Below are 27,925 nucleotides of genomic sequence, written 5' to 3' on the forward strand. Positions count from 1 at the left end.
GGGTGGTAGAAGTTTGGAGCTCTCCTTTGCAAACAGCAATTGATACTAGCTGAATTGCTAAATTTAAATGAGTTTTTTGGCAACCAAAGGTATTAAGGGATATGGGCCAAAGGCAGGTATATGGAGCTAGATCACAGATCAGCCATGATCTTATCAAATGGCGGAGCAGGCACGAGGAGCTGAATGGCCTACTCCTGTTCCTATATCTATTATTATTTTGAACACCTCTCTTAAATATTTCCTTAACTTTCTCCGCTCTAAGGAGAACAATCCCAGCTTCTCCAGTCTCTCCACAGTTCCTCATATCTGGTACCATTCTAGTAAATCTCTCCGCACTGTCTCTACATCCTTCCTGAAGTGTGGTGCTTAGAATTGGACACAGTCGTCTCACTGAGGCCTAACTGGTGATTAATGCTAATCCACTAACAGTGGACAGAGTTTTTTTTTAATTCGTTCATCAGATGTGGGTGTCGCTGGCAAGGCCAGCTTTTATTGCCCATCCCTAATTGCCCTTGAGAAGGTGGTGGTGAGCTGCTGCCTTGAACTGCTGCAGTCCATGTGGTGAAGATTCTCCCACAGTGCTGTTAGGTAAGGAATTCCAGGATTTTGACCCAGCAGCGATATATTTCCAAGTCGGAATGGTGTGTGACTTGGAGGGGAACGTGCAGGTGGTGTTCCCATGTTCCTGCTGCTCTTGTCCTTCTAGGTGATAGAGGTCGTGGGTTTGGGAGATGCTGTCAAAGAAGCCTTGGTGAGTTGCTGCAGTGCATCCTGTGGATGGTACACACTGCAGCCACTGTGCGCCGTTGGTGAAGGGAGTGAATGTTCAGGGTGGTGGATGGGGTGCCAATCAAGCGGGCTGCTTTGTCCTGGAGGGTGTCGAGCTTCTTGAGTGTTGTTGGAGCTGCACTCATCCACGCAAGTGGAGAGTATTCCATTACACTCCTGACTTGTGCCTTGTAGATGGTGGAAAGGCTTTGGGGATTCAGGAGGTGAGTCACTCGCCACAGAATACCCAGCCTCTGACCTGCTCTTGTAGCCACAGTATTTATTTGGCTGGTCCAGTTAAGTTTCTGATCAATGGTGTTGATGGTGGGGGATTCGGTGATGGTAATGCCGTTGAATGTCAAGGGGAGGTGGTTAGATTCTCTCTTGTTGGAGATGGTCAGTGCCTGGCACTTGTCCGGTGTGAATGTTAGTTGCCACTTACCAGTCCAGGCCTTGCTGCATGTGGGCATGGACTGCTTCATTATCTGAATATTAATTATGAAATAATGGGAGCTTGTAACAAAGGAAATACTTTAATTTGCATATAGACTGGCAAATCAAATTGACAAAGGTAGTTTGGAAGAGGAGTTCATGAAATGTATTCGAGACCATTTCCGAGAGAAATATGACATGGAACCAACTGGAACAGGTTGTTCTAGATCTTGTATTATGTAATGACATAGATTAATTAGTAATCTCGCAGTAGAAGAACCTCTGGGGAAGAGTGATCATGATTACTTTCAAACTGAATGTGAAATTCTAAGTCTTAAATAAAGCCAATTACATAGGTATGAGGGGCGAGTTGTCAAAGGTAGATTGGGAAATTAAATTAAAAGGTTTGACAGCTGAAAGAGTGGCAAACATTTAAAGAAATATTTCAATATTCTCAACAAGTATACATTCCATTGAGAAATAAAAACTCCACTGGAAAAGTGATCCACCCGTGGCTAACTAAAGAAGTTAAGGAGAGAATTAGATTGAAAGAAGAGGCCTATAATGTTGCCAAGAAGAGTAGTAAGCCTGGGGATTGGGAGAGTTTTAGAAACCAACAAAAGATGACCAAAAAATTGATGAATGTGAAAGTAAACGAGCAAGAAATATAAAAACAGATTGTAAGAGCTCCTACAAGTTATATAAAAAGGAAGAGTAGCAAAAGTAAACATTGATCCCTTGGAGGCCAAGACAGGAGAAATTATAATAGGGAATCAGGAAATGGCAGATGCATTCAACAAATATTTTGTATCGGTCTTCACAGTAGAAGACACAAAAAAGCATACCAGAAATAGTGGGGAACCAAGGAGTAAAAGAGTGAGGAACTTAAAACGATTAATATCAGTAGTGGAAAAAGTACTGGGCAAACTAATTGGGCTAAAAGCGAACAAATCCCCTGGACCTGATTGCCTACATCTGAGGGTTCTAAAAGAGGTGGCTGCAGGGATAGTGGATGCATTGGTTGTGATCTTCCAAAATTTTCTAAATTCTGGAATGATCCCAGTGGATTGGAAGGTCGCAAATGTAACCCCGCTATTCACGAAAGGAGGGAGAGAGAACACAGGGAACTACAGGCCAGTTAGCCTGACATCAGTCGTTGGGAAAATGCTAGAATACATTATTAAGGAAGTGGTAACTGCATTTAGAAAATCATGATGTCATTAGGCAGAGTCAGCATGGTTTTAGGAAAAGGAAATAGTGTTTGACAAATTTATTAGTTTTTTGAGGATGTAACTAGCATGGTAGATAAAGGGGAACCAGTGGATGTAGTATATTTGGATTTTCAAAAGGCATTTAATAAGGTGCCATATCGGTTGCTACACAAGGTAAAGGCTCATGGGGTTGGGGGTAATAAATTAGCATGGATAGAGGATTGGTTCACAGGACAGTAGGGCTAACTGGGTCATTCTCAGGTCGCATGAATCAGTGCTTGGGCCTCAGCTATTTACAATCTATATTAATGACTTAGATGAAGGGACCGAGTGCAATGTATCCAAGTTTGCTGACGATACAAATCTAGGTGAGAAAGTAAGCTGTGAGGAGGACACAGTCTACAAGGGGATATAGACAAGTTAAGTGAGTGGGCATGAAAGTGGCAGATGGAGTATAATATGTGGTTATTCACTTTGGTCGGAAGAATAGAAAGAGAACATTTTTAAATGCTGAGAAACTATTAAATGTTGTTCAGAGAGACTTGGGTGTCATTGAATAAGAAACACAGTTAGTATGCAGGTACAGCAGGCAATTAGGAAAGCAAATGGTATGTTGACCTTGATTGCAAGGGGGTTTGAGTACAAGAGTAAGGAAGTCTTACTACAGTTGTACAGGGCTTTATTGAGACCTCCCCTGGAGTACTGCGTACAGTTTTGGTCTCCTTATCTAAGGAAGGATATACTCGCCTTAGAGGCGGTGCAACGAAGGTTCACTGGATTAATTCCTGGGATGAGAGGGTTGAGTAGAATGGGCCTATTCTCAAGTTTAGAAGAATGAGAGGTGATCTCATTGAAACATAAGATTATTAGGGGACTTGATGGGGTAGATGCTGAGATTGATTCCCCTAGCTAAAGAGTCTAGAACTAGGGGTCATAGTTGCAGGATAAAGCGTTAGCCATTCAAGACTAAGATGAGGAGGAATTTCTTCACTGAGGGTTGTGAATCTTTGGAATTCTCTACCCCAGTTTGATTTGGATATTGAGTTATTGAATATATTCAAGGCTGCGATGGATAGATTTTTTTTTTGACTCCAGGGGAATCTAGGGATATGGGGATTGAGTGGGAAAGTGGCGTTGAGGTCGAAGATCAGCCGTGTGGCGGAGCAGACTCGAGGGGCCGTGTAGCCTACTCCGGCTCCTAGGAACATAGGAAACAGGAGTAGGCCATTCAGCCCCTCGTGCCTGCTCCGCCATTTGATTAGATCATGGCTGATCTGTGATCTAACTCCATATACCTGCCTTTGGCCCATATCCCTTAATACCTTTGGTTGCCAAAAAGCTATCTATCTCAGATTTAAATTTAGCAATTGAGCTAGTATCAATTGCTGTTTGCAGAAGAGAGTTCCAAACTTCTACCACCCTTTGTGTGTAGGAATGTTTTCTAATCTAGCTCCTGAAAGGTCTGGCTCTAATTTTTAGACTGCGCCCCCTACTCCTAGAATCCCCAACCAGCAGAAATAGTTTCTCTCTATCCATCCTATCCGTTCCCCTTAATATCTTATAAACTTCGATCAGATCACCCCTTAACCTTCGAAACTCGAGAATACAACCCCAATTTGTGTAATCTCTCCTCGTAACTTAACCCTTGAATATGTTCTTATAAAGGTTTACCGTAATATCCTTGCTTTTGTACTCTCTGCCTCGTTTATAAAGCTAAGGGATCCCATATGCTTTTGACAGCCTTCTTAACTTGTCCTGTCCTGCCACCTTCAAAGATTTATGTATGTGCACCCCCCAGGTGTTTGTTCCTCCACCCCCTTTAAAATTGAACCATTTTAGTTTATATCAGCTCTTCATTTTTCCTTCCAAAATGCATCACTTCCCACTGCTCTGCATTAAATTTCACCACCTGTCTACATCCTCCTGAAGTTGTCTGCTGTTTACTACATTTCCAAGCTTTCTGCAAACTTTGAAATTATGCCCCTCTATCCAAGTCCAGGTCGTTAATATATATCAGAGCAGTGGTCCTAATAATGATCCCTGAGGAACACCACTGTATACTTCCCTCCAGTTTGAGAAACAACCGCTCACCACTAATCTGCTTTGTTTCTTCGCCAGTTTTGGATGGATGCTGCCACTGTCCCTTTAATCCCATGGGTTAACAAATCTATTGTGTAGCACTGCATCAAACACCTTCTGAAAGACTGTGTACACATCGACTGCACTATCTTCATCAACCCTCTTTTTTTTATTTTGTTGAAGCACTTAATTGGTTTTCAGACACTATTTGCCTGTCATTTATAAACCCATATTCTTCCAAATGACAATTAATTTTGTCCCAGATTATGGTCTCTGAAGTTTCCCTACCACTGACGTTGAACAGATACAATTATAGAACATGAGTATAAATGACTCTTTTAATGAGTGGAACAATTAATAAAAACAAATTAAATTGCCGATACAGCAATGTGCACAACATCCGAAACAAAACGGGGGAACTGAAGGCAATAATTTGTAGCGAGGAGCTAGATGGAGTATGGATAATTCAATCATGGCTTAATAAAGAGGACTGGCAGTTAGATATTGCAGGATATAATGTATTGGGAAGGAAGAAGGGGTGGAATCTCTGTACTAATTAGAGATAATGGCAGTAGAAAAAAGGGACATAACTAACATTGAGATAGAAACAGAATCCATATGGATTGAGATAAAGGATAAGAAGGGATCGATCACGTTAACAGATCGCTTAACAATGGAAAGGAAGTGGAGGAAGAAATATGTAAGCAAATCTATGAAATGAGTAAAAGACATAGAATAATCAATGTAGCACTCTTGCATCTGCGCAGAAGTTGAGGGTTCAAATCTTACTCCAGAGACTTGAGCATAAAATCTATGTTGACAGTTCAGTGCAGCACTGAGGGAGCACTGCACTTTCGGAGATGTCATATTTCGGATGTCTGCCCCCTCAGGTAGACGTAAAAGTTTCCTCTGCACTATTCAAAGAAGAGCTGAGGAGCTTTCCCCTGGTGTCCTAGTCAATATTTATCCCTCAATGAGTGTAATATCCCTCAATGAGTATAATAATCCTGGGAGATTTTAACTACCCCCAAATAAACTGGCAAGAAGAGGTAGGTAAAAGGGAATGGAGTTTTTAGTGTTCAGGACTCCTTACCCAGTACATAAGAAGCCCAACAAGAGAGGGATCACTGCTGGGCCTAGTAATGGGAAATTAACCACAGCAGAAAAGAGAATTAAGTGTAGGGGAACATCCAGGCAATAGCGATCACAACATAATTTAAAATAATGATTGAGAAACAGACATAAGAAAGACAAAGACCAAAGTAATAGATTGGGGGGGGAAAAAAGGTAATTTTGAGGAGATAAGAATGGAACTCGGCAAGGTAAACTGGAAAACAATGTTGAGAGAACACAGCAGTGGGACAATAGAGTTCAGGAGACATATATTCTGCTAAAAAAACAAGAACAAATTAGCCAATAATGAAACGCCATGGATGAAGAGATGAGGGTAAAATTGAAACTGAAGGAAAAGGCATACTCTGAGTAAAAACAAAAGCAAAATACTGTGGATTCTGGAATTCTGAAATAAAAACAGAAAATGCTGGAAAAGTTCCATGAGGCAGCATCTGTGGGGAAAGAGTTGACCTCTCTGGTTGAGGACCTCTCTGGTCAAGGACCATAAAGGAGAGGATGACGGAAGGGAATATGAAGAGGTTAGGAAAGAAGTCAAAAAAAAAATTAGCAAAGGGGAACTACAAAATTAAATTATCAAGGAATATAAAAAGATAGCAAAGTATTCTATGATACATAAAGAAAAATCAGGAAAGGGATAGGGCCACTAAAGGATGCACAAGATCTAATGACAGCTAATGACAGCAAAATGGCAGAAATATTGAATAATTACATTTCCTTAGTATTTACCAGGGAGACTAACCAGGTGAACATGACATTAGAAGAGATCAAAAACATAAGGATGTTTAAAATAGAAAGGGAGGAGATAATAAACTAGACAAACTTATGATAAAACCCCTGGTCCGGATTAATTACATGCGCGGGAAGAGATAACCGAGGCACTATTACTTCATAAGTAAAAGTTCACTTAGAAAAGGGGACTAGCGGACAGCTAATTTGATTCCGATATTTAAAAAGGCCTTCATTAAGGTACCGCATAGTAGACTCATGACGAAGGTCAGATCATGTGGAGTCGGGATAAGTAGCAGAACGGATAGCAAGCTGGCTACAAAACCCTAAACAGAGTAGGGTTTAAGGGTAATTACTCAGACTGGCAAAGATTGGGAAGTGATGATCCACAAGGATTGGTGCTGGGACAACTGTTCACAATTTACAAACTATTTGAACTCTAGAATTTGCGGATGACACCAAATTGGAGGGTATAGTTAATAATGAGGACTGTGACAAAATACATTAAACTTGGAGAATGGGGTGTAATTGGCAAATGAATTTCAATGTAAGTGTAAGGTGGTGCATTTTGGTAGGAAAGTAAAGTCTAAATGGGGTAGAGGAGCAAAGGGTTCTAGGGGTACAGATACAGAAATCACTCACTGTGCTGGTTAATAGGTCCATTTTGTTAAAAAAACAAACACTAAGGTTCATTTCTAGACTGATAACTTCTCTGCTTTGCAATGCTATGTTAAACTTGTATCGCACCATGGTCAGATCACATTTGGAGTACTGTGCACATTTCTGGTCTCCATATTAGAAAAACGATAGAGGCACTGGAGAAGGTGCAAACAAGATTTACAAAAATACCACCAGAACTGATCAGGAAAGATTGAGCAGGCTGGGGCTCTCTTTAGAAAAGAGAAGGCTGAGAGGTCACCTGACACAGCTCTAAGATTATGGAAGGGTTTGATAGGGTAGATGTAGAGAAGTAGTATTCACTTAGAATCATAGAAAGTTACGGCACAGAAGGATGCCATTTGGCCCATCGTGTCCGTGCTGGCCGAAAAAGACCTATCCAGTTTAATCCCACTTTCCAGCACTTGGTCTGTAGCCCTGTAGGTGCACATCCAAGTACTTTTTTTTAAATGAGTTGAGGGTTTCTGCCTCTACCACTCTTTCAGGCAGTGAGTTCCAGATCCCCACCACCCTCTAGGTGAAAAAAAATTTCCTCAGTTCCCCTCTAATCCTTCAACAAAATACTTTGAATCTATGCCCCCTGGTCACTGACTCCTCTGCTAAGGGAAATAGGTTCTCCCGATCCACTCTATCTAGTCCTGTTATAATTTTATATACCTCAATTAAATCTCCCCTCAGCCTCCTTTGTTCAAAGAAAACAACCCCAGCCTATCCAATCTTTTCTCATGGCTAAAATTCTCCAGCCCTGGCAACATCCTTGTAAATCTGCTCTGTACCCTCTAGTGCAATCGCATCTTTCCTGTAATGTGGTGACCAGAACTGTACGCAGTACTCGAGCTGTGGCCTAACTAGTGTTTTATACAGTTCCAGCATAACCTCTGTTATATTCTTTGCCTCGGCTAATAAAGGAAAGTATCCCGTATGCCTTTTTAACCACCTTATCTACCTGTCATGCTACCTTCAGGTGTTTGTGGACATGCACTCCAAGGCCCATCACTTCCTCTACACCTCTCAGTATCCTCCCATTTATTGTGTACTCCCTTGCCTTGTTTGCCCTCCCCAAATGCATTATCTCACACTTCTCTAGATTGAATTCCATTTGCCACTTTTCTGCTCACCTGTCCACTCCGTTGATAACTTCCTGCAGTCTACAGCTTTCTTCCTCACTATCAACCACACGGCCAATTTTTGTATCATCTGCAAACTTTTTGATCAAGCCCCCTACATTTGAGTCCAAATCATTAATAAATAGCACAAAAAAACAAGGAACCTAGTACTGAGCTTTGCGGAACCCCACTGGAAACAGCCTTCCAGTCGCAAAAACACCCGTCGACCATTACCCTTTGCTTCCTGCCACGGAGCCAATTTTGGATCCAACTAGCCACTTTCCCTTGGATCCCATGGGCTTTTACTTTTTGACCAGTCTGCCGTGTGGGACCTTGTCAAAAGCCTTGCTAAAATCGACGTAGACTACATCAAATGCGTAACCCTGCACGTTCCCCCTCCAAGTCAAACACCATCCCGACTTGGAAATATATCGCCGTTCCTTCATCGTCGCTGGGTCAAAATCCTGGAACTCCCTTCCTAACACCACGGTGGGAGAACGTTCACCCCATGGACTGCAGCGGTTCAAGAAGGCGGCTCACCACCACCTTCTCGAGGGCAATTAGGGATGGGCAATAAATGCCGGCCTCGCCAGCAAAGCCCTCATCCCATGAACGAATTTTTAAAAAATTACGCTCATCGACCTTGTTACCTCAAAATTCAATCAAGTTAGTCAGACACAACCTTCCCTTAACAAAATCCATGTTGACTGTCGTTGATTAATCCGTGCCTTTGTAAATGACAGTTTATACTGTCTCTCAGAATTGATTCCAATACATTGCCTACTGCTGAGGTTAGACTGACTGGCCTGTAATTCTTTCATTTGTAACACTTGTGGGGGAGACCAAATCTAGGGGCCATAAATATAAGGTAGCCACTAACAAATCCAATCGGGAATTCAGGCAGAACTTCTTTACCCAGAGAGTGGTTAGAATGTGGAACTCACTACCGCAGGGAGTAGTAGAGGCGAATAGCATAGATGCGTGTCAGGGGAATCTGGATAAACACAAAGGAATAGAAGGCTATGCTGATAGGGTTAGATGAAGTAGGGTGGGAGGAGGATCGTGTGGGGCATAAACACCGGCATGGACCAGTTGGGCTGAATGGCCTGTTTCTATGTTGTAAGTTCTATGTAATACAGTTGAATGAGTTGCGAGCAAAGACTTCTGAATGGACAGAATAAATTGGTTTGAGACGGTTGGATGTTTCTGGTGTCACTGCAGGGCATATGGGATGAGTCTTACAACACCAGGTTATAGTCCAACAGTTTGACTATAAAACTGTTGGACTATCACCTGGTGTTGTAAGATTCCTTACATTTGTACACCCCAGTCCATCACCAGCATCTCCACATCAGGGCATATGGGAGGCTGAAAATTTCCTGGATCGCCTGTTCCAGGAGGTAGTCACCCCACAGCCACAGAGTTCAGGAGGATGGTAAGTGGGTGGCCACCTGGCATGATAGGAAGAGGAAGCAAGCAGTGTAGGAATCCTCCAGGAGTGTGGCACTCCAAGCGGTTTTCCTCGGAGTCTAGAACAAATCCACAGCACTGTGGGACAAATAACTGCTCCGGGAGGCTCAGCGAAATGTAGAAATGTAGTTGTCATTGGGATTCACTAGTCGGGGACAGATACATGTTTCTGCAACCGCCGATGTGAGCCTTGCATGATGTGTAGCCTCCCTGCTGCCAGGGTAGAGGGCATCACTGAACGGGTGCAGAATATTTGGGGGGATGGGGAAGAGCCAGTATTTATGATCCCTGTTGGAACCAATGACATAGGTAGAAAAAGGACTAAGTTCCTAGTGTTTTAGGAGCTAGGGAGGAAGTTGAAGAGCAGGACCTCAAAGATGGTAATCTCTACTACAGGTATTAATCTCTGGATTACTCACAGTGCCACCTGCTAGTGAGTATAGGAACAGTAAGACAAAGCAAGTTCGTGTGTGACTGGAGAAATGGTTCAGGAGGGAGGGTTTCAGATTCCTGGGGCAGGAGGGACCTTTACAAGATGGACAGATGCACCTCAACAGGGCTGGGACCAATGTCCTCATGGGGAGGTTAATGCTGTGGGGGAGGGTTTAAACTAATTTGGGAGGGGAACCAGAGAGGAGAAACAAGGTGCACAGCGGTCAGAGAGAATAACAACATTAGAATAGTGTGTGGATCAGACAGGGGAGAAATACAAGGCAGACTAAAGTGGGTTTGGAGTGCATATGTGTAAATGCATGGTAAGCAAGGTTGGTGAGCTGCAGCCACAATTGCCACATGGGATTATAATACAGTGGCAATAGCTGAGACTTTAGAATCATAGAAGGTTACAGCATGGAAGGAGGCCGTTCGGCCCATCGAATCCACACCGGTTCCATGCATGAGCAATCCAGCTAGTCCCATTGTCCCGCCCTATCCCGGTAGCCCTGCACTTTTTTTGTTTCAAGTTCTCATCCAATTCCCTTTTTGAAGGCCATGATTGAATCTGCCTCCACCATCCCCTCGGGCAGTGCATTCCAAATCCTAACCGCTCGCTGTGTTTATATTTTTTTTAAAGTTTTTTTCCACATGTCACCTTTTGGTTCCTTCGCCAATCACCTTAAATCTATGCCCTCTGGTTCTTGATCCTTCCGCCAATGGGAACATTTTTTCTCTCTGCTTTGTCTGGACCCTTCATGATTTTGAATCCCTCGATCAAATCTCCCCTCAACCTTCTCTGTTCCAAGGAGAACAACCCCAGCTTCTCCAGTCTATCCACATAATTTAAGTCTCTCATCCCTGGAATCATTCTAGTAAATTTGCTTTGCGTCCTCTCTAAGGCCTTCACATCCTTCCTAAAGTACAGTGCCCAGAACTGGGCACAATACTCCAGTTGTGGCCAAACCAGTGTTTTATAAAGGTTCATTTGCCAATAGCAGTATCAGAAATGTATAGACTTTAATTTGTAATGGATACACGAGTTCAGTGTGAGGCCATCCATTTTGGATCCAAGAAAGACACATTGGAATGTTTGTTAATGGTGAGAGTAGGAGTAGTGGTGAAAAAAATGTGTGTCCATATGCACAAATCGCTTAAACTAAGGGAAAGGTACAAAAAGCCATTCAAAAGGCTAATGGAATGTTGACTTTTAGCTCAAGGGGGTTGCAAAACAAAAATGAGGAAGTGATGCTTTAGTTGTGCAATCTTGTTCAGAACCCATCTTGAGTACTCCGTTCAGTTTTGGGCACTGCACCTCGGGCCAATGGATTACAGTGAAGATTCATCATAATGATACTGGGGCATAAAGGCTTAAATTGTGTGGACAAGTTGCATAAACCTAGTTTGTATTCCCTTGTGTTTAGAAAGTTGAGGGTAATCTAATTTGAGGTCTTTAAAATGTTAAAGGGATTCAATAGGGTAGATAGAGAGAAACTGTTTCCTCTGGTGGGGAAATGCAGAGCAAGGGGGCATAATAAAATTAGAGCTAGGCCAGTTGGGAGTGAAATCAGGAAGTACTTTTTACACACGTGGTAGTGGAAATCTGGAACGCTCCTCTCTCTTCCCCCTCCCATTTTAAAAAAAAAACAAAGGCTGTGGATGCTGGGTCAGTCAACATTTTCTGAGATCAATCGATTTTTGATAAAGGCATCGAGGAATATGGAGGAAGGGTGGATAAATGGAGTTGAGGTACAGATCAGCCATGATTGAATAGAATGTTGGAACAGGCACGAAGGACTGAATGGCCTACACCTGTTCCTATGTTCCTACATTCTCCTCTTCCTGCAATAAAGGGATCCTAGTGTTCTAGTTGAGTCCATTGGGTGTGTTCTAGTCTCTGTCCTGACTCTACAGGAACTTGATGTTCAAAGGCATGAAAGCTATGTTCAAGACCCATAGTCAACTGGCTGCTTGGTCTTTCATTTGAGACCCTTCTGAATCCAGACATTGGTACACTTGTCTCCCATTATATGCTGCTTGATGATGCATCCTTGTGATAAATCACTGGGCAGCTTTCCAAAACCTGAATCCATGTGTTATGTAAAGTTGTGCTCTGATGTACACCCCTGGATTTGATCAGGGATGGTTCTCTACACTATCCTCTGGGCAAGTACCATGGCTCAGGCAATATGCAGTGTAGCGTGAAATTGAATTTCATGCGGGCTTGTCTTGGGTCTTGGAGAGATAGTATCCTGCTCGCACTACTTTATTTTATTTCATTTCATAACTATTGTAAAGAGGAGACATTCTTACTTTGGAGCAGATTTTTTTTGCAGGGATGAGGGAAGAAATTTGTTGCTCCGTTTGCCAGAAGGCCTTATTTGGAAGACCTGGATTAGTGATTTCAGTGTGTACGGTATTGCTGCCTTGAGCAAAGGATCCCTCTCACCTGAAACATCAATTGACTCTTTTCTTTCTGCTGCTTGGTATTTCTTGGATTTCTTAGATTTCTAGCACTTGTGCTCTTTTATCTGTATTCTTGAAACTTGCATACTACTTTTGCTATGTGGGAATGATTGTATTTGATTTTTTTTCCCCCCCTTTTTTAGTAGGTGCTCCTTCAAAGCTTAAAACTGTGCATCCATTAAACATTTTTTCTGTTAAGGAATATCACTAATCCACTGTAATAACTAATCACTTTCAAATAATTTGTTCAGATTAAGCAAAACGTTTTGTTTTTGTATGATAAATACTGACTACTGTATGTTGATACTGAACTGTTCGTGTGTCCTTGTGCTTTTTACCCTTTTAGATATAAGCGAGTCTTTTCAATTGGTACACATGCTGTAACCACATACAATCCCAGCATCCTAGAAGTTACCAATCAGGTAGTTACATTAGTGACACTTTGATTAGTTTTAAAGATTTACCTGTTTCTGTGCTGTATATTTTGTTATGTTTGTCTTGTACGTTGTGAAGTTTACTAATTGGAAATAATGACTCATTTGTCCAAAAAATGTTTCAGACAGTAGGTATTTCCTCTGGTTGTCTCCCCTTCCTTGTTCTTTGCTTCTGACTACATTCCCCTCCCACCCCCCCCCCCCCCCGGGGCCCCAAACCATTGGAATTTTACTGATTCTTCGGGGGGGTGGGCTTCACCTTGGCAATTGCCAAGTTTCTAATTTATGTTTGCATAAACTAAATTTGTTTTTTGTTACATGGGATTCTGGTATTTTTTACTTGGGCATCACATTGAGATTGCCTGCCACAAACTGGTGGTGTCCATGACTTGCACCAGGGGACAGTTGCATGGACGCTAGTGGGCGTTCTTCCTGTGTAAGCTAGCCTGTGAATGTGAGCGGCTATTGGAACAGAAGCTGTTCCTTATGTTACTCAAAATAATAGGGTTCAAGAGCATTTATTTACATTTACAGAGCATTAAGCATAGTGATAACTTATTGACAATAATTACACGTTCACTTAAGAGTACACTTACGGCAATACTTTGCAAGGTCACTGGAGAATTCAGACGTGTTACAATTCTTGAGTTCGAGGGGTTCAAGGCTGATCAGGCCTTGTTGAATTCCAAAATGTCTGTTCTACTCTTATAAACATTTTAAACACTGAACATTGCTGAAACACATTATCTAGAACCCTTTCTTTACAAAGTGCTTAATTCTAATGGAAGCCACACAGCTACTGAGTTTGTATCTCCAAATCTCAACACATTCTACATGTAGAGTTCTTAAATTCCTTCAATGCAGATGTGCTGTTGAGCATGAGGGCAAGTGCAATATCCTAATATCATAGGTACCACACAGGAGGAGGCCATTCGGCCCATTGTGCCTGCTCTTTGAAAGAGCTGTCCAATTAGACCTGTTCCCCTGCACTTTCCCCATAGCCCTGTAATTTTCTCCCCTTCAAGTATTTATCCAATTCCCTTTTGAAAGTTGTTTAATCTGCTTCCATCACCCTTTCAGGCAGTGCATTCCAGATCATAACTCACTGCATAAGGAAATGCTTCCTCATGTCGAGTCTGGCTTTTTTGCCGATCATCTTAAATCTGTGTCCTAATGGTTAGTGACCCTCTGCTACTGGAAACAATTTCTTATTTACTTTGTCAAAACCGTTCATGATTTTGAACACCTCTATCAAATCTCCCCTTCTCCTTCTCTGTTCTAAGGAGACCAACCCTAGCTTCTCCAGTCTCTCCACATAACTGAAGTCCCTTATCCCTGGTACCATTCTAGTAAATATACTACCTTTTAAAGTGCATTATTTAAATTGCACCTAAACTCAAGAAAATGCATTAACTGTCGTAAACTCCTTTTTCCTTGTAGTGGCCTTATGGCGATATCTGCAGCATTGGTCCTGTTGGGAAAGGACAAGGCACAGAATTCAACTTAACCTTTCGTAAAGGAAGTGGGAGAAAATCTGAAACCCTTAAATTTTCTACTGAACATAGAACAGACTTACTAACGGAGGCACTGGTAAGTTTTACTCAAGTTTCAAAAACTTTACATAATGTTTGGGGTGGTGAACCAAATAACTGGCTATATTTGATTCAGATAATCAGTAAGTGTTATATTTTTCTCTCCACATAACGGTGCAGCTGGTGTGCCTAACATGGGCAAAGTCATTCTAGCCAGGAAAGCTACCTTAAATTTACAGATGTAGTTTCCCTTGCTGTTAACTGTTCTGCGTGGCTAGGGCAGCAATAAGAGTGCAGTAGGTTAGAACGCATTTAATAGTTCTACTTGAATCAAGCAAGATTGATGGGATGAAAATTCTCCTGTTAAGTGCCTGTTTAAATGGGTTCAGACATTATCCATCCAGTTTGTCCAAGTCAATGATAGAACCTTGCTGGCAGTTGTGCAGGCTGTAAGGATACCTCAAGTTGGAAATGGAAATATCCTATTTAATGGGGGGGATATCCATTAGATAGAAGTTCCTGGAGTTTACCAAATGGTCGAAGGCTGTTCTTTATATTGCAAGGCATGGTCATAATTCCTGTAACAGTCTACATTATATAGAAATTGAGCCTTTGAGTCCTTAGTTGCCTTGATCCCCTTCAGCTCAAGAAATTTCTTCAGGTGTACCTGGTTTAGAATTTTAGGTTCCCCAATGACCGTCACACAAACCTGTTTGAGATTCTACAGAATGATGTGTTTGGGGAAGACGCTGGAGAATTTTAAGAATTGCCAGCAGGTTTCTGAGCAATCCTTCGCATGGCTCCTTTAAAGTGCTCAAATATGCCCCACTTTCTTTTGTGATGCAGCAGGGATTCAAAAACGACAGGGAACAGAGCAGAAAGTGTACTCTTGGCCATTGTCTCAAGTGGGAACTGCAACCAGGATTTTCCAGATAATTGGGCCCTTATCATTGGATGGTTAAGCAAGATATATTTTAGGAATTGATTTGTTGAATCAGGTCGGTGTCTGTGACTGCCTCCTCTCAAAAGAATTAATGTTTGCTGGAATGTAGTGAGCGGTAAGGGAAAGGCCGTAAGCTCATGTATGGTGTCAGATAATTAGAAATGGTATCCAGCCGGAGTTCAGTGGCAGGGGGCCGCAACCGTTTACCCATGGGAACGGTCCCCAGTCGTCAGTTGAGGGGGTGGAGGGCTCTGGCTGCGATCTGGGGGAGCTTGCTGCCTGAGATTGGAGGTGTGGTGGGGGGGGGGGGGGGTGGGGGGGTGGAGAGAAGGTGGAGAGAAGGGGCACGCCTGCTCCACAAAGAAACCTAAATAAGTTTTTCGAACTTGCCTGCTGGGCCTCTTCTGGCTCAAGATCCACCCACCCCAAGGTCTGGGCTGAAGGGGAAGCAGTCACTGCTCCACTGCTCCGGCCTCTGACTAATATTGCAGTCTGGTCCCTATGACATTATCGGATCAGAGCTGCATATTTAAAGGAGGACCCTGCTTCCTTCCTGTGGATGTCTGGTCACCTCAAAAAAAAAAAGCAGGTGAGCGGCGGGAAGGCAGTGGGGTCGAAGTGGGTAAGTGACTGGCCTCATTTCAACCGCCCACCAGGTGAGGGGTGTTAAAAATTTAAAAGTTTGTAGATGACACTAAACTCAAATGTAGTAAAGAGTGACGAGGATTGTAGCAGACTTCAGGAGGACAAAGACTGGTGAAATGAGCAGACACGTGGCAGATGAAATTGAAGTTGGGGGGGGTGGGGTGGCAGTATTGATCAAAGAGACGATTATAGTAATGGAAAGGGATGATGAAGTTGAGGGGCCAAAAATCGAATCTATTCAGTTAGAATTAAAGAACAATGGAGGAGCTAGTATGCTGCTGGGTGTATAGTATAGGGCACCAAATAGTGGGAAGGAGATGGGAGCAAATTACAGGATGACGCAAGAATTGTGGAGTAGTGATAATGAGGGACTTCAATTATTACAATGTAGATTGGGATAGTAATAGTGTAAAGGGCAAAGAGGGGGAGGAATTCCTGAAATATGTACAAGAAAACTTTTTTGAACAGTGTTTCTAGCCCAATGAGGAAAGGAACAGTGCTGGATCTAATTCTGGGGAATGAAGTGGAGCATGTTTCTGTGGGGAAGCATTTGGGGAATAGTGAAGATAATATCATTAGAATAGTTATGGAAAAGGACAAGGAACAATCAAATGTTAAAAAGCTTAACTGGAGGAGGGCTAATTTCAGTGAGTTAAAAATGGACCTTGCTCAGGTGGATTGGAGTCAAAAATTGATAGGCAAAACAGTAATTAAACAATGGGAGGCTTTCAAGGAGGAGATGGTTCAGGTACAGTCTCGACACATTCCTTACGGGGTGGGGGGGGAAAGGAAGGGCATCCAAGGCTTAGAGCACCTTGGATGACTAAAGATATGGAGATTAAAATGAAACAGAAAAAGGAGGCTTATGATGAATGTAAGGTTCATAATACAATAGAGAACCAGGCTGAATACAGAAAGTACAGAAGAGATCTAAAAAAGGAAATATGAGGGGCAGAGTGTATGAGAATAGATTAGTGGCTAACATAAAAGGGAACCCAAAAGTCATTTTTAAACATATAAATAGTGGAAGGGTGGGACTGATTAGGGACAAAAAAGATCATCTTGAAGAGACCGAGGGCACGTCTGAGGTACTAAATGAATACTTTGCATCCATCTTCACTGGAGAACATATGAACAGGCCATACAGCCCCTCGAGCATGCTGTGCCATTCAATAAGATCGTGGCTGATCTTCAACCACAATTCCGCTTTACCTCCCGGTCCCCTAGAGTCCAAAAATCTATCGCGCTCAGTCTTGAATATATTAAACGACTGAGCATCCGCAGCACTCTGGGGTAGAGGATTCTAAATATTCACAACCCTCTGAGTGAAGAAATTCCTCATCTCAGTCCTAAATGGCCGACCCCTCGTCCTGACACTCTGTCCCCTGGCCAGGGGAAACATCCTCCCAGCATCTACCCTGTCAAGCCCTCTTGGAATCTTGTATGTTTCAATGAGATCATCTCTCATTCTTCTAAACTCCAGAGAGTATAGGCCCATTCTACTCCATCTTTCCTCATAAGGACAACCCTCTCGCCCCAGGAGTTAATCTGGTGAATCTTCGTTGCACCGCCTCCAAGGCAAGTATATCCTTCCTTGGGTAAGGAGACCAAAACTGTACATAGTACTCCAGGTGAGGTCTCACCAAAGCCCTGTACAATTGCAGCAAGATTTCCTTACTTTTGTACTCCAACCCCCTTGCAATAAATGCCAACACACCATTTGCCTTAATTGCTTACTGTACCTGCATGTTAACTTTGTATTTCATGTACAAGGACACCCAAATCCCTCAACATGAACGTTTAATAGTTTCTTACCATTTAAAAAATAATCCATTTTTCTATTCCCAGCAATGTAAATAACCTCACATTTCCTCACATTATACTCCATCTGCCCCCTTCTTGCCCACTCACTTAACTTGTCTATATTCCTTTGCAGACTCTTTGCATCCTCCTTGCAGCTTACTTTCCCACCTAGCTTTGTATCGTCAGCAAACTGGGATACATTACACTAGGTCCCTTCATCTAAAGTCATTAATATAGATTGTAAATAGGTGAGGCCCAAGCACCCCTCATTACAACCTGCCAACCTGAAAATGACCCGTTTATCTCTACTGTTTTCTGTCCGTTAACCAATCCTCAGTGCATGCTAATATATTATGAAGATGCTGCCATCGTAGCAGTAAAGGAGGAGATAATAGTGATATTGGATAGATAGAGGAGGTACCTGAAAGATTGGCAGTAATCAAAGTAGAAAAGTCACCCTGTCCAGATGGGATGCATCATGGAATCATAGGTTACAGCACAGAAGGAGGCCATTTGGTCCATTGAGTCTGTGCTGGCTCTATGCAAGAGCAATCCAGCTAGTCCCACTCCCCTGCCCCCTCTGTAGCCTGCAAATTTTTTCCTTTCAAGTACTTATCGAGTTCCCTTTTGAAGGCCATGATTGAATCTGCCTCCACCACCCCCTCGGGCAGTGCCTTCCAGATTCTAACCATTCGCAGTGTTTTTAAAAAAAAATGTTTCCACACCTCACTTTTTTGGTCCTTAAATCTATGTCCTCTGGTTCTTGATTCTTTCGCCAATGGGTGTAGTCTCTATCTACTCTGTTTATACTCTTCATGATTTTGAATACCTCTATCAAATCTCCGTGTAACTGTCTCTGTTCCAAGGAGAACAATCCCGGCTTCTCCAGTCTATCCACGCAACTAAAGCCCCTCATCCCTGGAATCATTCCAGTAAATCTTGTCTGCACCCTCTCTAAGGCCTTCACATCTTTCCTAAAGTGCGGTGCCCAGAACTGGACGCAATATTCCAGTTGTGGCAGAACCAGTGTTTTATAAAAGTTCATCATGACTTCCATACTTTTGTACTCTGTGCCTCTATTTATAAAGCCCAGAATCCCGTATGCTTTTTTAACCGCTTTCTCAACGTGTCCTGTCACCTTCAACGATTTGTGCACATATACCCCCAGATCTCTCTGTTCCTGTGCCCCTTTTAGAATTGTGCCCTCTAGTTTATATTACCTCTCCTCGTTCTTCCTACCGAAATGTATCACTTTGCATTCTTCTGCGTTAAATTTCATCTGCCACGTATCCATCCATGCCACCAGCCTGTCTATATCCTCTTGAAGTCTATCACTATCTTCCTCACTGTTTACTACCCTTCCAAGTTTTGTGTCATTTGCAAATTTTGAAATTGTGCCCTGTACACCCAAGTCCAAGTCATTAATGTACTTCAAAAAAAGCAGTGGGCACAGCAGCTGGGGAACACCACTCTACACCACCCTCCAGTCCGAAAAACAGCTGTTCACCACTACCGTTTCCTGTCCCTTAGCCAATTCTGTGTCCATGTTGCTACTGCCCCCTTATTCCATGGGCTGCAATCTTGATAAGACTAACATGCAGCACTTTATCAAATGCCTTTTGAAAGTCCGTATACACCACATCAACTGCATTGTCCTCATCTACCCTCTGTTGCCTCAGCAAAAACTCTCAGGTTAGTTAAACACTATTTGCCTTTAACAAATCCATGCTGGCTTTCCCTAATCAATCCACCCTCGTCCAAGTGATTGTTAATTCTGTCCCGGATTATCATTTCTTAGTTTCCCCACCACTGAAGTTAAACAGATGCTGGGTTTATCCTTGCACCCTTTTTTGAACAAGGGTGTAACATTTGCAATTCTCCAGTCCTCTGGCACCAGCCCTTTATCGAACGATGATTGGAAGATTATGGCCAGAACCTTAACAATTTCCACCCTTACTTCCCTCAGCAACCTAGGATGCATCCCATCCAGACCTGGTGACTTATCGACTTTAAGTACAGCTAGCCTTTCTAGTATCTTTTCTTTATCAATTTTTAGCCCATCCAGTATCTCAAGTATATCTTCCTTTACTGAGACTGTGCATCTGTCTTTACCAAGGAAGAAGATGCTGCCAAAGTTCTCATTTAGTACCTCAGCCATCCCCTCTGTCTCCATGCGTAGGTCATCTTTATGGTCCCTAATAGGCCCCACCTGTCCTTACTACCCATTTACTGTTTACATGCCTGTAGAAGACTTTGGATTCCCTTTTATGTTGGCTGCCAGTCTATTCTCTTATTTTCTCTTTGCCCCTCTTATTTCCTTTTTCACTTCCCCTCTGAACTTTCTATATTCTACCTGGTTCTCACGTGTTATCAACCTGACATGTCATATGCCCTTCTTTTCCGTTTCATCTTACTCACTGTCTCTTTTGTCATCCAGGGAGCTCTGGCTTTATTTGCCCTACTTTTCTGCCTCATGGTACTGTACCTGAACCATCTCCTCTTTAAAGGCTGCCCACTGTTCAATCTTTGATTCCTATTTACCCGGGCCGGATCTGTTCTCGTCCCATTGAAATCGGCCCTCCTCCAATTGAGTATTTTTACTTGAGTGGTCTGTGCCCTTTTCCATAGCTATTCTAAACCTTGATACTATGATCGCTGCTCCCTAAATGCTCCCCTGCTGACACTTGCTCCACTTGGCCTGCCTCATTCCCTAGAACCAAGTCCAGCAATGCCTCCTTCCTCATTGGGCCAGAAACGTACTGATTGAGAAAGTTATCCTGAACACATTTCAAAACGTCCTCCTCTTTTGCCCCTTATATCCTAGGTTACTGAGGGAAGTCGGGGTGGAAATTTGCGAGGCTTTGGAAATAATCTTCCAATCCTCATACGGGAAGGTTGATAAACCCGGTAATTACAGGCCAGTCAGCCTAACGTCAGTGGTGGGGAAACGGAGACAATAATCGGACAAAATTAATTGGCACTTGGAAAAGTATTCGCTAATAAATGAAAGTCAGCGTGCATTTGTTAAAGGAAAGCCATGTTTGATTAACTTGTTTGAGTTCTTTGAAATAACAGGGTTGATGAGGGTAGAGCGATTGATGTGTATATGGACTTTCAAAAGGCATTTGATAAAGTACCACATAATGACTTGTTATCAAAATTATAGCCCATGGGATTAAAGGGACAGTGGCAACGTGGATACAAAATTGGCTAAGGGACAGAAAGCAGAGAGTAGTGATGCACTGTTGTGTTTCAGACTGGAGGAAATTAGACAGTGGTGTTCCCCAGAAGTCAGTATTAGGAGCACTGCTCTTTATGATATAGATTAATGACCTGAGCTAAAGTATAAAGGGTGTAATTTCAAAGTTTGCAGATGGCACGAAACTCGGAAATGTAGTAAACAATATGGAGTATTGTAACAGACTTCAGGAGGACATACAGATTGGTGAAATGGGAAGACACATGGCTGATGAAATTTGAGACAAGTGTGAAGTGATGCATTTTGGTAGGAAGAATGAGGAGAGGCAATATAAACTAAATGGTACAATTTTTAAAGGGGGTGCAGGAACAGATCTGGGGGTTCACATACGCAAATCTTTGAAGTGGCAGGACAAGTTGAGAAGGCTTTTTTTAAAAAAAAGCATAAGGGATCCTGTGCTTTGTTAATAGAGGCATAGTGTACAAAAGCAAGGAAGTTATGCTAAACCTTTATAGAACACTGGTTAGGCCGCAGCTGGAGTATTGTGTTCAATTCTGGGCACCACACTTTAGGAAGGATGTCAAGGCCTTAAAGGCTGCAGAAGAGATTTGCTGGAACAGTACCAGGGATGAGGAACTTCAGTCATATGGAGAAACTGGGGTTGCTCTCAGAACAGAGAAGGTTAAGGGGATATTTGATAGAGGCGTTCAAGATCATGACCAGTTTTGATAGGTAAATAAGGAGAAACTGTTTCCAGTGGCAGAAGGGTCGGTAACCAGAGGACACAGATTTAAGGTGATCGGCAAAAGAGCCAGAGGCGACATGAGGAAACATTTTTTTACACCGAGTGGTAATGATGTGGAATGCACTCCCTGAAAGGGTGGTGGAAGCAGGTTCAATAGTCCCTTTCAAAAGGGAATTAGATAAATACTTGAAGAAAAGATTTACAGGGGAATGGGACTAATTGGATAGCTCCTTCAAAGAACAGGCACGATGGGCCGAATGGCGGCCTCCTGTGCTGTATCATTCTATGAATTCCCTATCATTACTCAAATATTTGTGAAAAGTCTCCAGGGTCAATGTTGGGATTCATCCTTTTACACATTTATGTACCTGATACGTCAGTGCTGTCCAACAGAAATTGCTGACTAGCTACAACGACGCCATTTTAGCCACACACACTAATTTTAGTAGAAATCGCCTTGCATTGCATTTACCTGCATTTTGAGTGTATTTCACGTCTGTAGTTGGTTAACTAACATCTACCACCAATGAATAACCAAGGAAGTGAAACACTCGTGCTTTTTGTCTTGCCATTTTACCAAACGCTCAAAGGTTAAAGTATGCATGCAGACGCCATGCAAGTGAGTAATGGGATCACATGCCCGATGACTTGTCTACTACTCATTTTTTATTTACTAACGAGAAATACAATTAGCTGCATCTGGATTCCCAATTAGCCACATCTTGCTAGTGGCTAATGTATTGGGCCACGCTGTGCTTTGTGGAAGAATGAAGACGCTACAGTGTAACGCTGCCATTTGAATAAGATCTAACTAGACCATTGTCAGCAAGTAGAAGTGTATACAGAGAGATAATGGAAAAATATTTAGCCAATTAATTTTGTCTCTGGACAGTTTTTTCTAACACAAATTTCATTAGTAATTGGTGGCCAATGTCCTAAGTTGCTTCATTGTGTTTGTATAGAGCTCTGTTTCCCTTATTTATATGTGGGCATCATAACTGCAGCTGACTGCTCGCACAGTATTGAGCAGTGCTGCTTGGTGCAGTATTTGGGGCATTAATCTCACCTTTAGTGGAAAGTTACAAATAGTGTTGATGCAGGAAAAAGGAAGGATTGGAAGCAGTCTTATAATCTGCACTTGCACCAATTAGGGGGCTGCCAACCTGGTTTTGCTTGGGATCCTCACATCTATTGAAGACTTTCACCTAGTCGTTCTCGGCTGGATTCAAATTCAGGTTTCAATCTTGAAAGGCCTGTTGCAACCCTTTTATCCCCAGTCCCAAATGTCAGTATACTAACCTTTATTGTAAAGGTAATAGATGAGTCCACTTTTGGAGTGTTGTGTTGTCTCAACTACTTATGGTGGAAAAACAAAGGAGAAAAGATTGTTGCAGATCTAAAGAGAAGTCCAAGGAGCTCAGTTTCCAACCAGAAGTACACGACAGCTACTGACTTTTTCCGTAAAGTTTAAAACCACTGATCAAGCTTTTTCTTCCTGGCTCAGTTGGTAGTACTGTTGCCTTGGAGTTAGAGATTTTGGAGACTTGCATCTTTCATGACCTCAGGCTGTCCCAAAGCACTTTACAGCCAATGAAGTACTACTTGAAGTGCAGTCACTTGTAATGGTGGAAATGTAGTAGCCAATTTCCACACACCAAGCTCTCAAACAGCAGTGACATAAATATAGGAATCACATTAGCTGTCTGCCAGTCCTCTGGCACTGTTCCCTTTTCTAATGAATTTTTATACATATGTAATAGTGCCTCTGCCCTAACTTCTTTTAATATCATGAACTTGATGGGCCGAATAGCCTCCTTCCGTGCTGTAACCTTTCTCTGATTCTAATATGCGTGGATGCAATCCATCCGGAGCAGGGTTTTATCCTCTGTTTGATTTGTGTCTCAATTATCTCCCCCCTTTCTATCTTAAATGTCTTTTATTTCTTCTAGTATCATGACCACCATGTTAGTCTCCCTGGTAAATACTGAGGCAAAGTAATTATTTAATATTTCTGCCATTTCGCTGTCATTACCTGTGAGTTTATCGTGTGTATTGGCTGTATCCCTATCCTGGTTTTTCTTGTTTGTGTCTGTAGAATACTTCACTTTTTATATTCCTTGATTTAGTTTTGCAGTTTCTCTTTGCCTTCCTAATTGTTTTTTGACTACTTTTGTAACCTTTTGGTATTCCCTTTTGTTGTTGACTTCTTTGTTGCCTATGTATTTAGTGTATGACTTTTACTTTAGTTTCAATTTTGCTTATTTATTCATCCACGGTGTCATTAGTGGCTAATTTGTTCTTTTTAGTGGGATATATTTCTCCTGGACACTCTATCACTGTTTTAAATGTTTCCCGCATCTGTTCTATTTCAGTAAATTTTTTGCAGTTTATTTTCCCTAGTTCCTTTCTCATCCACTTAAAATCAGGTTTTTTCCAATTTATTACTTTGGTCTTTATCTTATGTCTTTCTCAATTATTATCTTAAACCTTTATTATGTTGTGATTGCTATTGCCTAGATGCTCCCCTATGCTGCTTATCTGTTCTGGTTCATTTCCCATTACTAGATCCAGCAGTGTTTCCTCTCTTGGGCTTTTTACATACTAGGTAAGAAAGGAGTCCTGCACACATTGTAAAAACTCCATTCCCTGTCCCCTTTTTCCTACCTCTTGCCAGTTTATTTGGGGGTAGTTAAAATCTCCTATGATTATTCTATATCCTTCCCTAATTGAGGGATAAATATTGACAAGGGCACCGGGGAAAACTTCCCTGCTCTAATTGGAATAGTGCCCAGGGAATTTTTACATCTACCTGAGAGGGTAGATGATTGGTTTAATGACTCATCCCAAAGACAGCACCTCCGATATTGCAGCACTCCCTTGGTACTGCACTAAAATGCCATCTTAGATTTTGTACTTAAGTCTCTGGAGTGGGACTTGAACCCACAACCTTCTGACTCAGAGGCAAGAGTGCTACCACTGAACCACAGTTGACATCTGGGAGAATTCCTGCCCCCTTTTTGAATAGTGCCATTAGATCTTTAATAATAATCCTGAGCAGGAAGATGTGGCCTGAGTTCAACATGTTCAAAAGATGGCACCTCTAATAATGCAGCACTCTCTCAGTACTGCACCTTTATCAGCCGAGATTATGTGCTCAAGGCCAAAGTGAGGTTTCAGTGCACGACTTTATGCCACAGCACCAAGCGTAGCTACTGAATCTTAAATTGTAATTTGTCAATATGTTTGAGTTCCATCTTAGTTGTATTCACATGCTATTTATTACAGCACTTTTACAATATGGATTTCTTCAATTTAAAAAATATACTTTTTGGTTTGGGGGAGTGGGGGAAGTGGCTTAAGTATAGATACGGTATGTGAGTTGAGAATTTTAACTTTGAAAATTTGTCCAGGCATTCTCTATTGGGGACTGCTGATCAGTTCACGCAGCAGAAAACTCTTATTTTGACATGAAAACACGATTTGGGTTGACGTGATCCGTCTTTATTACCTGATTGAAGTTTTGGAGCTGACTAGCGGTAAATGGCACGGTCTTTTAAAGATGCTTTACTTCCAAAATAGATGGGGGGTGGGGGGAAAAGTGAGAAGATATTTTACCCATTTTCTTTTTCTAAATGAAAGAATGTTGGTACATGGTACATATTCTTAAGAGTAAGATTAAATACAAGAGACTGGGCTGCAGTCTCATGTGTAGGTTAGCCTTTTGGTACCTGTCAAAAGTGGCCATTGATGTGTGAATGCAGACAGTGTATCAGCAGGCTGTTCCCCTGCAGGAAGCATGATCCTGTTCTTCCACTTGGTCCACAAATGTGCATTTCCAGGAGTGGTCATTGCATGGTGATTGGGAATGGGAGCCCTGGTTAATTTCTTTCTCTTGCCATACTAAGTGCTAAAGCCAATTGCAGTGTCTTATCGCTGAGAGCTTATTTAGCACAGACCAAGGGTCAAACCTGGGATCTGTCTGGCCTGTCACTGGATAAACTTGCTGAGCTAATGTTAACTATGGAATGTGCCATCTTGATACAGCTGTTTTATTTAACCGTGATGAAAAAGAAATTGTCTTGTACGTTTCTTTTGCTAAACAACTTGTGCATCTTTATTTTCATTACACAGCGATTCAGGACTGAGTTTTCGGAGGGAAAAATCACTGGAAAGGTAAGTTGCCAGATATGTCCTCGTTCAGAACTCTTGACCTGCTATGAATTTTTAATGCTCTTGAATGAAGTTTAGTTGAGCATCATTATAATATACCATTAATAAGATCATCATGACCTTCATCCAAATTTAGTCTGTTTTCTGAAAATTTCAAATGATGGTTCAACTTCCTAGGTCACCCGATCTTTTACTCTGTGATTAAACAGAACCTAAACTTGTCATTAATTTTGCTCTGATAAAACTGTTTTTTGAGTTTGAAATAAAATTTTACATGTTGCAAGTTTTGTGGTTTGCCTTGTGCAGAGATGAAAAATGACAGTTTGTCCAAGTATCAAGGGATATGGGTAAAAAGCAGGAATAGGGTACTGAGTTAGACCATCAGCCATGGTCATTTTGAATGGCGGAGCAGGGCCGAATGGCCTACTCTTGCTCCTATTTTCTATGTTTATTTTCTAAGTATGTTGCTGAATCTTGCACTGAAGCAAGTGAAATAAAAACAGAAAATGCTGGAAATTCACAGCAGCTCAATTAACATCTGAAAAGACTCAACTGTTACACTTGCTAGCTCCTTCCTGCATACCTACTGTAGTTCCATCCCTCCCTTCTCCTGTATTCTCTCCTAGTCTCTAGGATTGATGTCCCATACAATGAGCTTATCCCACTCATGCACTTGGGAAATGCAGTGCACTTTGGATATGCCTTAGCCTGGCTCAGGTTGATGGTGTAAAAGTTTGGGCTCTATGCCCTCATTCAAGGGTAATAGTCATTTATTTCTTCGTAGTCTAACTCCACATAGCAAAATGCTTACAAATGGCACCCTGGGCTCTGTGCAAATAAAGATGGGTAAATGTGTAAAATGGAATTGTTAGTGGTGCAGTATAGGTATTCTGAAGTTGCAGGCGATCCGTCACTTTTTCGAGGTCATACTGGCTACACACAATTGCATTCTTTGATTTCTTCAAAAATTGGAGTAGCCCAGCATACATCCTGCTATGCCTCGCATAACATTGGCCTATGTGCAATGATCTGTTTTTGGGTTGGCCTCACTGGAGAGGATGTGACTCTTGATGAATTTAGTGGCATTATCTGGATTTGTACTGCATTTACCCATTAACTGTAAATGCAACAGAAGCATGCTGGCGGGTATACTGGGTCTGTGTAGAAGTTGATCTGAGTGGTTTTTGTTGGAATGGGATGCCAAATGGGAAAAGATTTCAGTCTCTAGCACAAATATTCCTCCTCAATACAAATATTCACACTGGTTTCATTTCTGCTTTCCATAACTATTATACAGCCAGTTATAAATTTCCTGTAGTACAAACATGCTTGTATTTAAGTATGCTTAACTTGTGAAAGTGCTTTCAGCGTTTCATATCTATTTTTGGCACAATCTAGGGATTAGAGTTGGGCTCCCAATGCATTGGGTAATTGCGATGTATATCCTCACAGAACTAGTGTAATCAATGATACAGAAATACTGCTTAGATTTCTTTTTTTTTAGCGCTATAACTGTTACAAGCATCATTGGACTGATACTAGAAGGTCGGTGGTCCTTGAAGTTACACCTGGAGGGATAGATCAGATTGATGCGTCGACTAATAAAATTCTCTGTTCCTATGACTACAAAAACATCGAAGGGTTTGCGGAACTGTCTGATTATCAGGGAGGGTTTTGTATAATTTACGGAGGATTTAGTCGGTTGGTAAGTTGCTTTTTTTGTCATTTCTTTTAATTTGTTAAAATTCATAGTGAAATGCTTATTTATAAAAGCAGCAATCTAATCCCAATACTTTTGGAGAAGTGTTTTCTGTAACAATGAAGAATTTATTTATAAACTCTTACGCTGGAAATGTAAACTGTGCATAATCTAATGTTTAATAACTGACCAATGTGAATGTCCACTTTTTTTGGCTTGAACTTGCAATCTCGGTGGCTAGTGATTGCTGATC

The 27,925-nt window shown here is 41.9% G+C and overlaps 1 protein-coding gene across 5 annotated transcripts in view; it reads left to right on the plus strand.

Annotated features, from left to right (window-relative positions):
- LOC137334859 (dnaJ homolog subfamily C member 13) overlaps window positions 1-27,925 on the plus strand; it is a 270,037-nt gene that overhangs the window by 33,577 nt on the left and 208,535 nt on the right. For all 5 annotated transcript variants that reach the window (XM_067999895.1, XM_067999904.1, XM_067999912.1 and 2 more), the window contains exons 3-6: window positions 12,849-12,924; window positions 14,377-14,526; window positions 25,935-25,976; window positions 27,478-27,678. In XM_067999895.1, coding sequence (XP_067855996.1) covers window positions 12,849-12,924; window positions 14,377-14,526; window positions 25,935-25,976; window positions 27,478-27,678 — 469 coding nt within the window. The remainder of the gene's footprint in view (window positions 1-12,848; window positions 12,925-14,376; window positions 14,527-25,934; window positions 25,977-27,477; window positions 27,679-27,925) is intronic.

This window comes from Heptranchias perlo, chromosome 2 (assembly GCF_035084215.1).
Source record: "Heptranchias perlo isolate sHepPer1 chromosome 2, sHepPer1.hap1, whole genome shotgun sequence".
NCBI lineage: Eukaryota > Metazoa > Chordata > Chondrichthyes > Hexanchiformes > Hexanchidae > Heptranchias > Heptranchias perlo.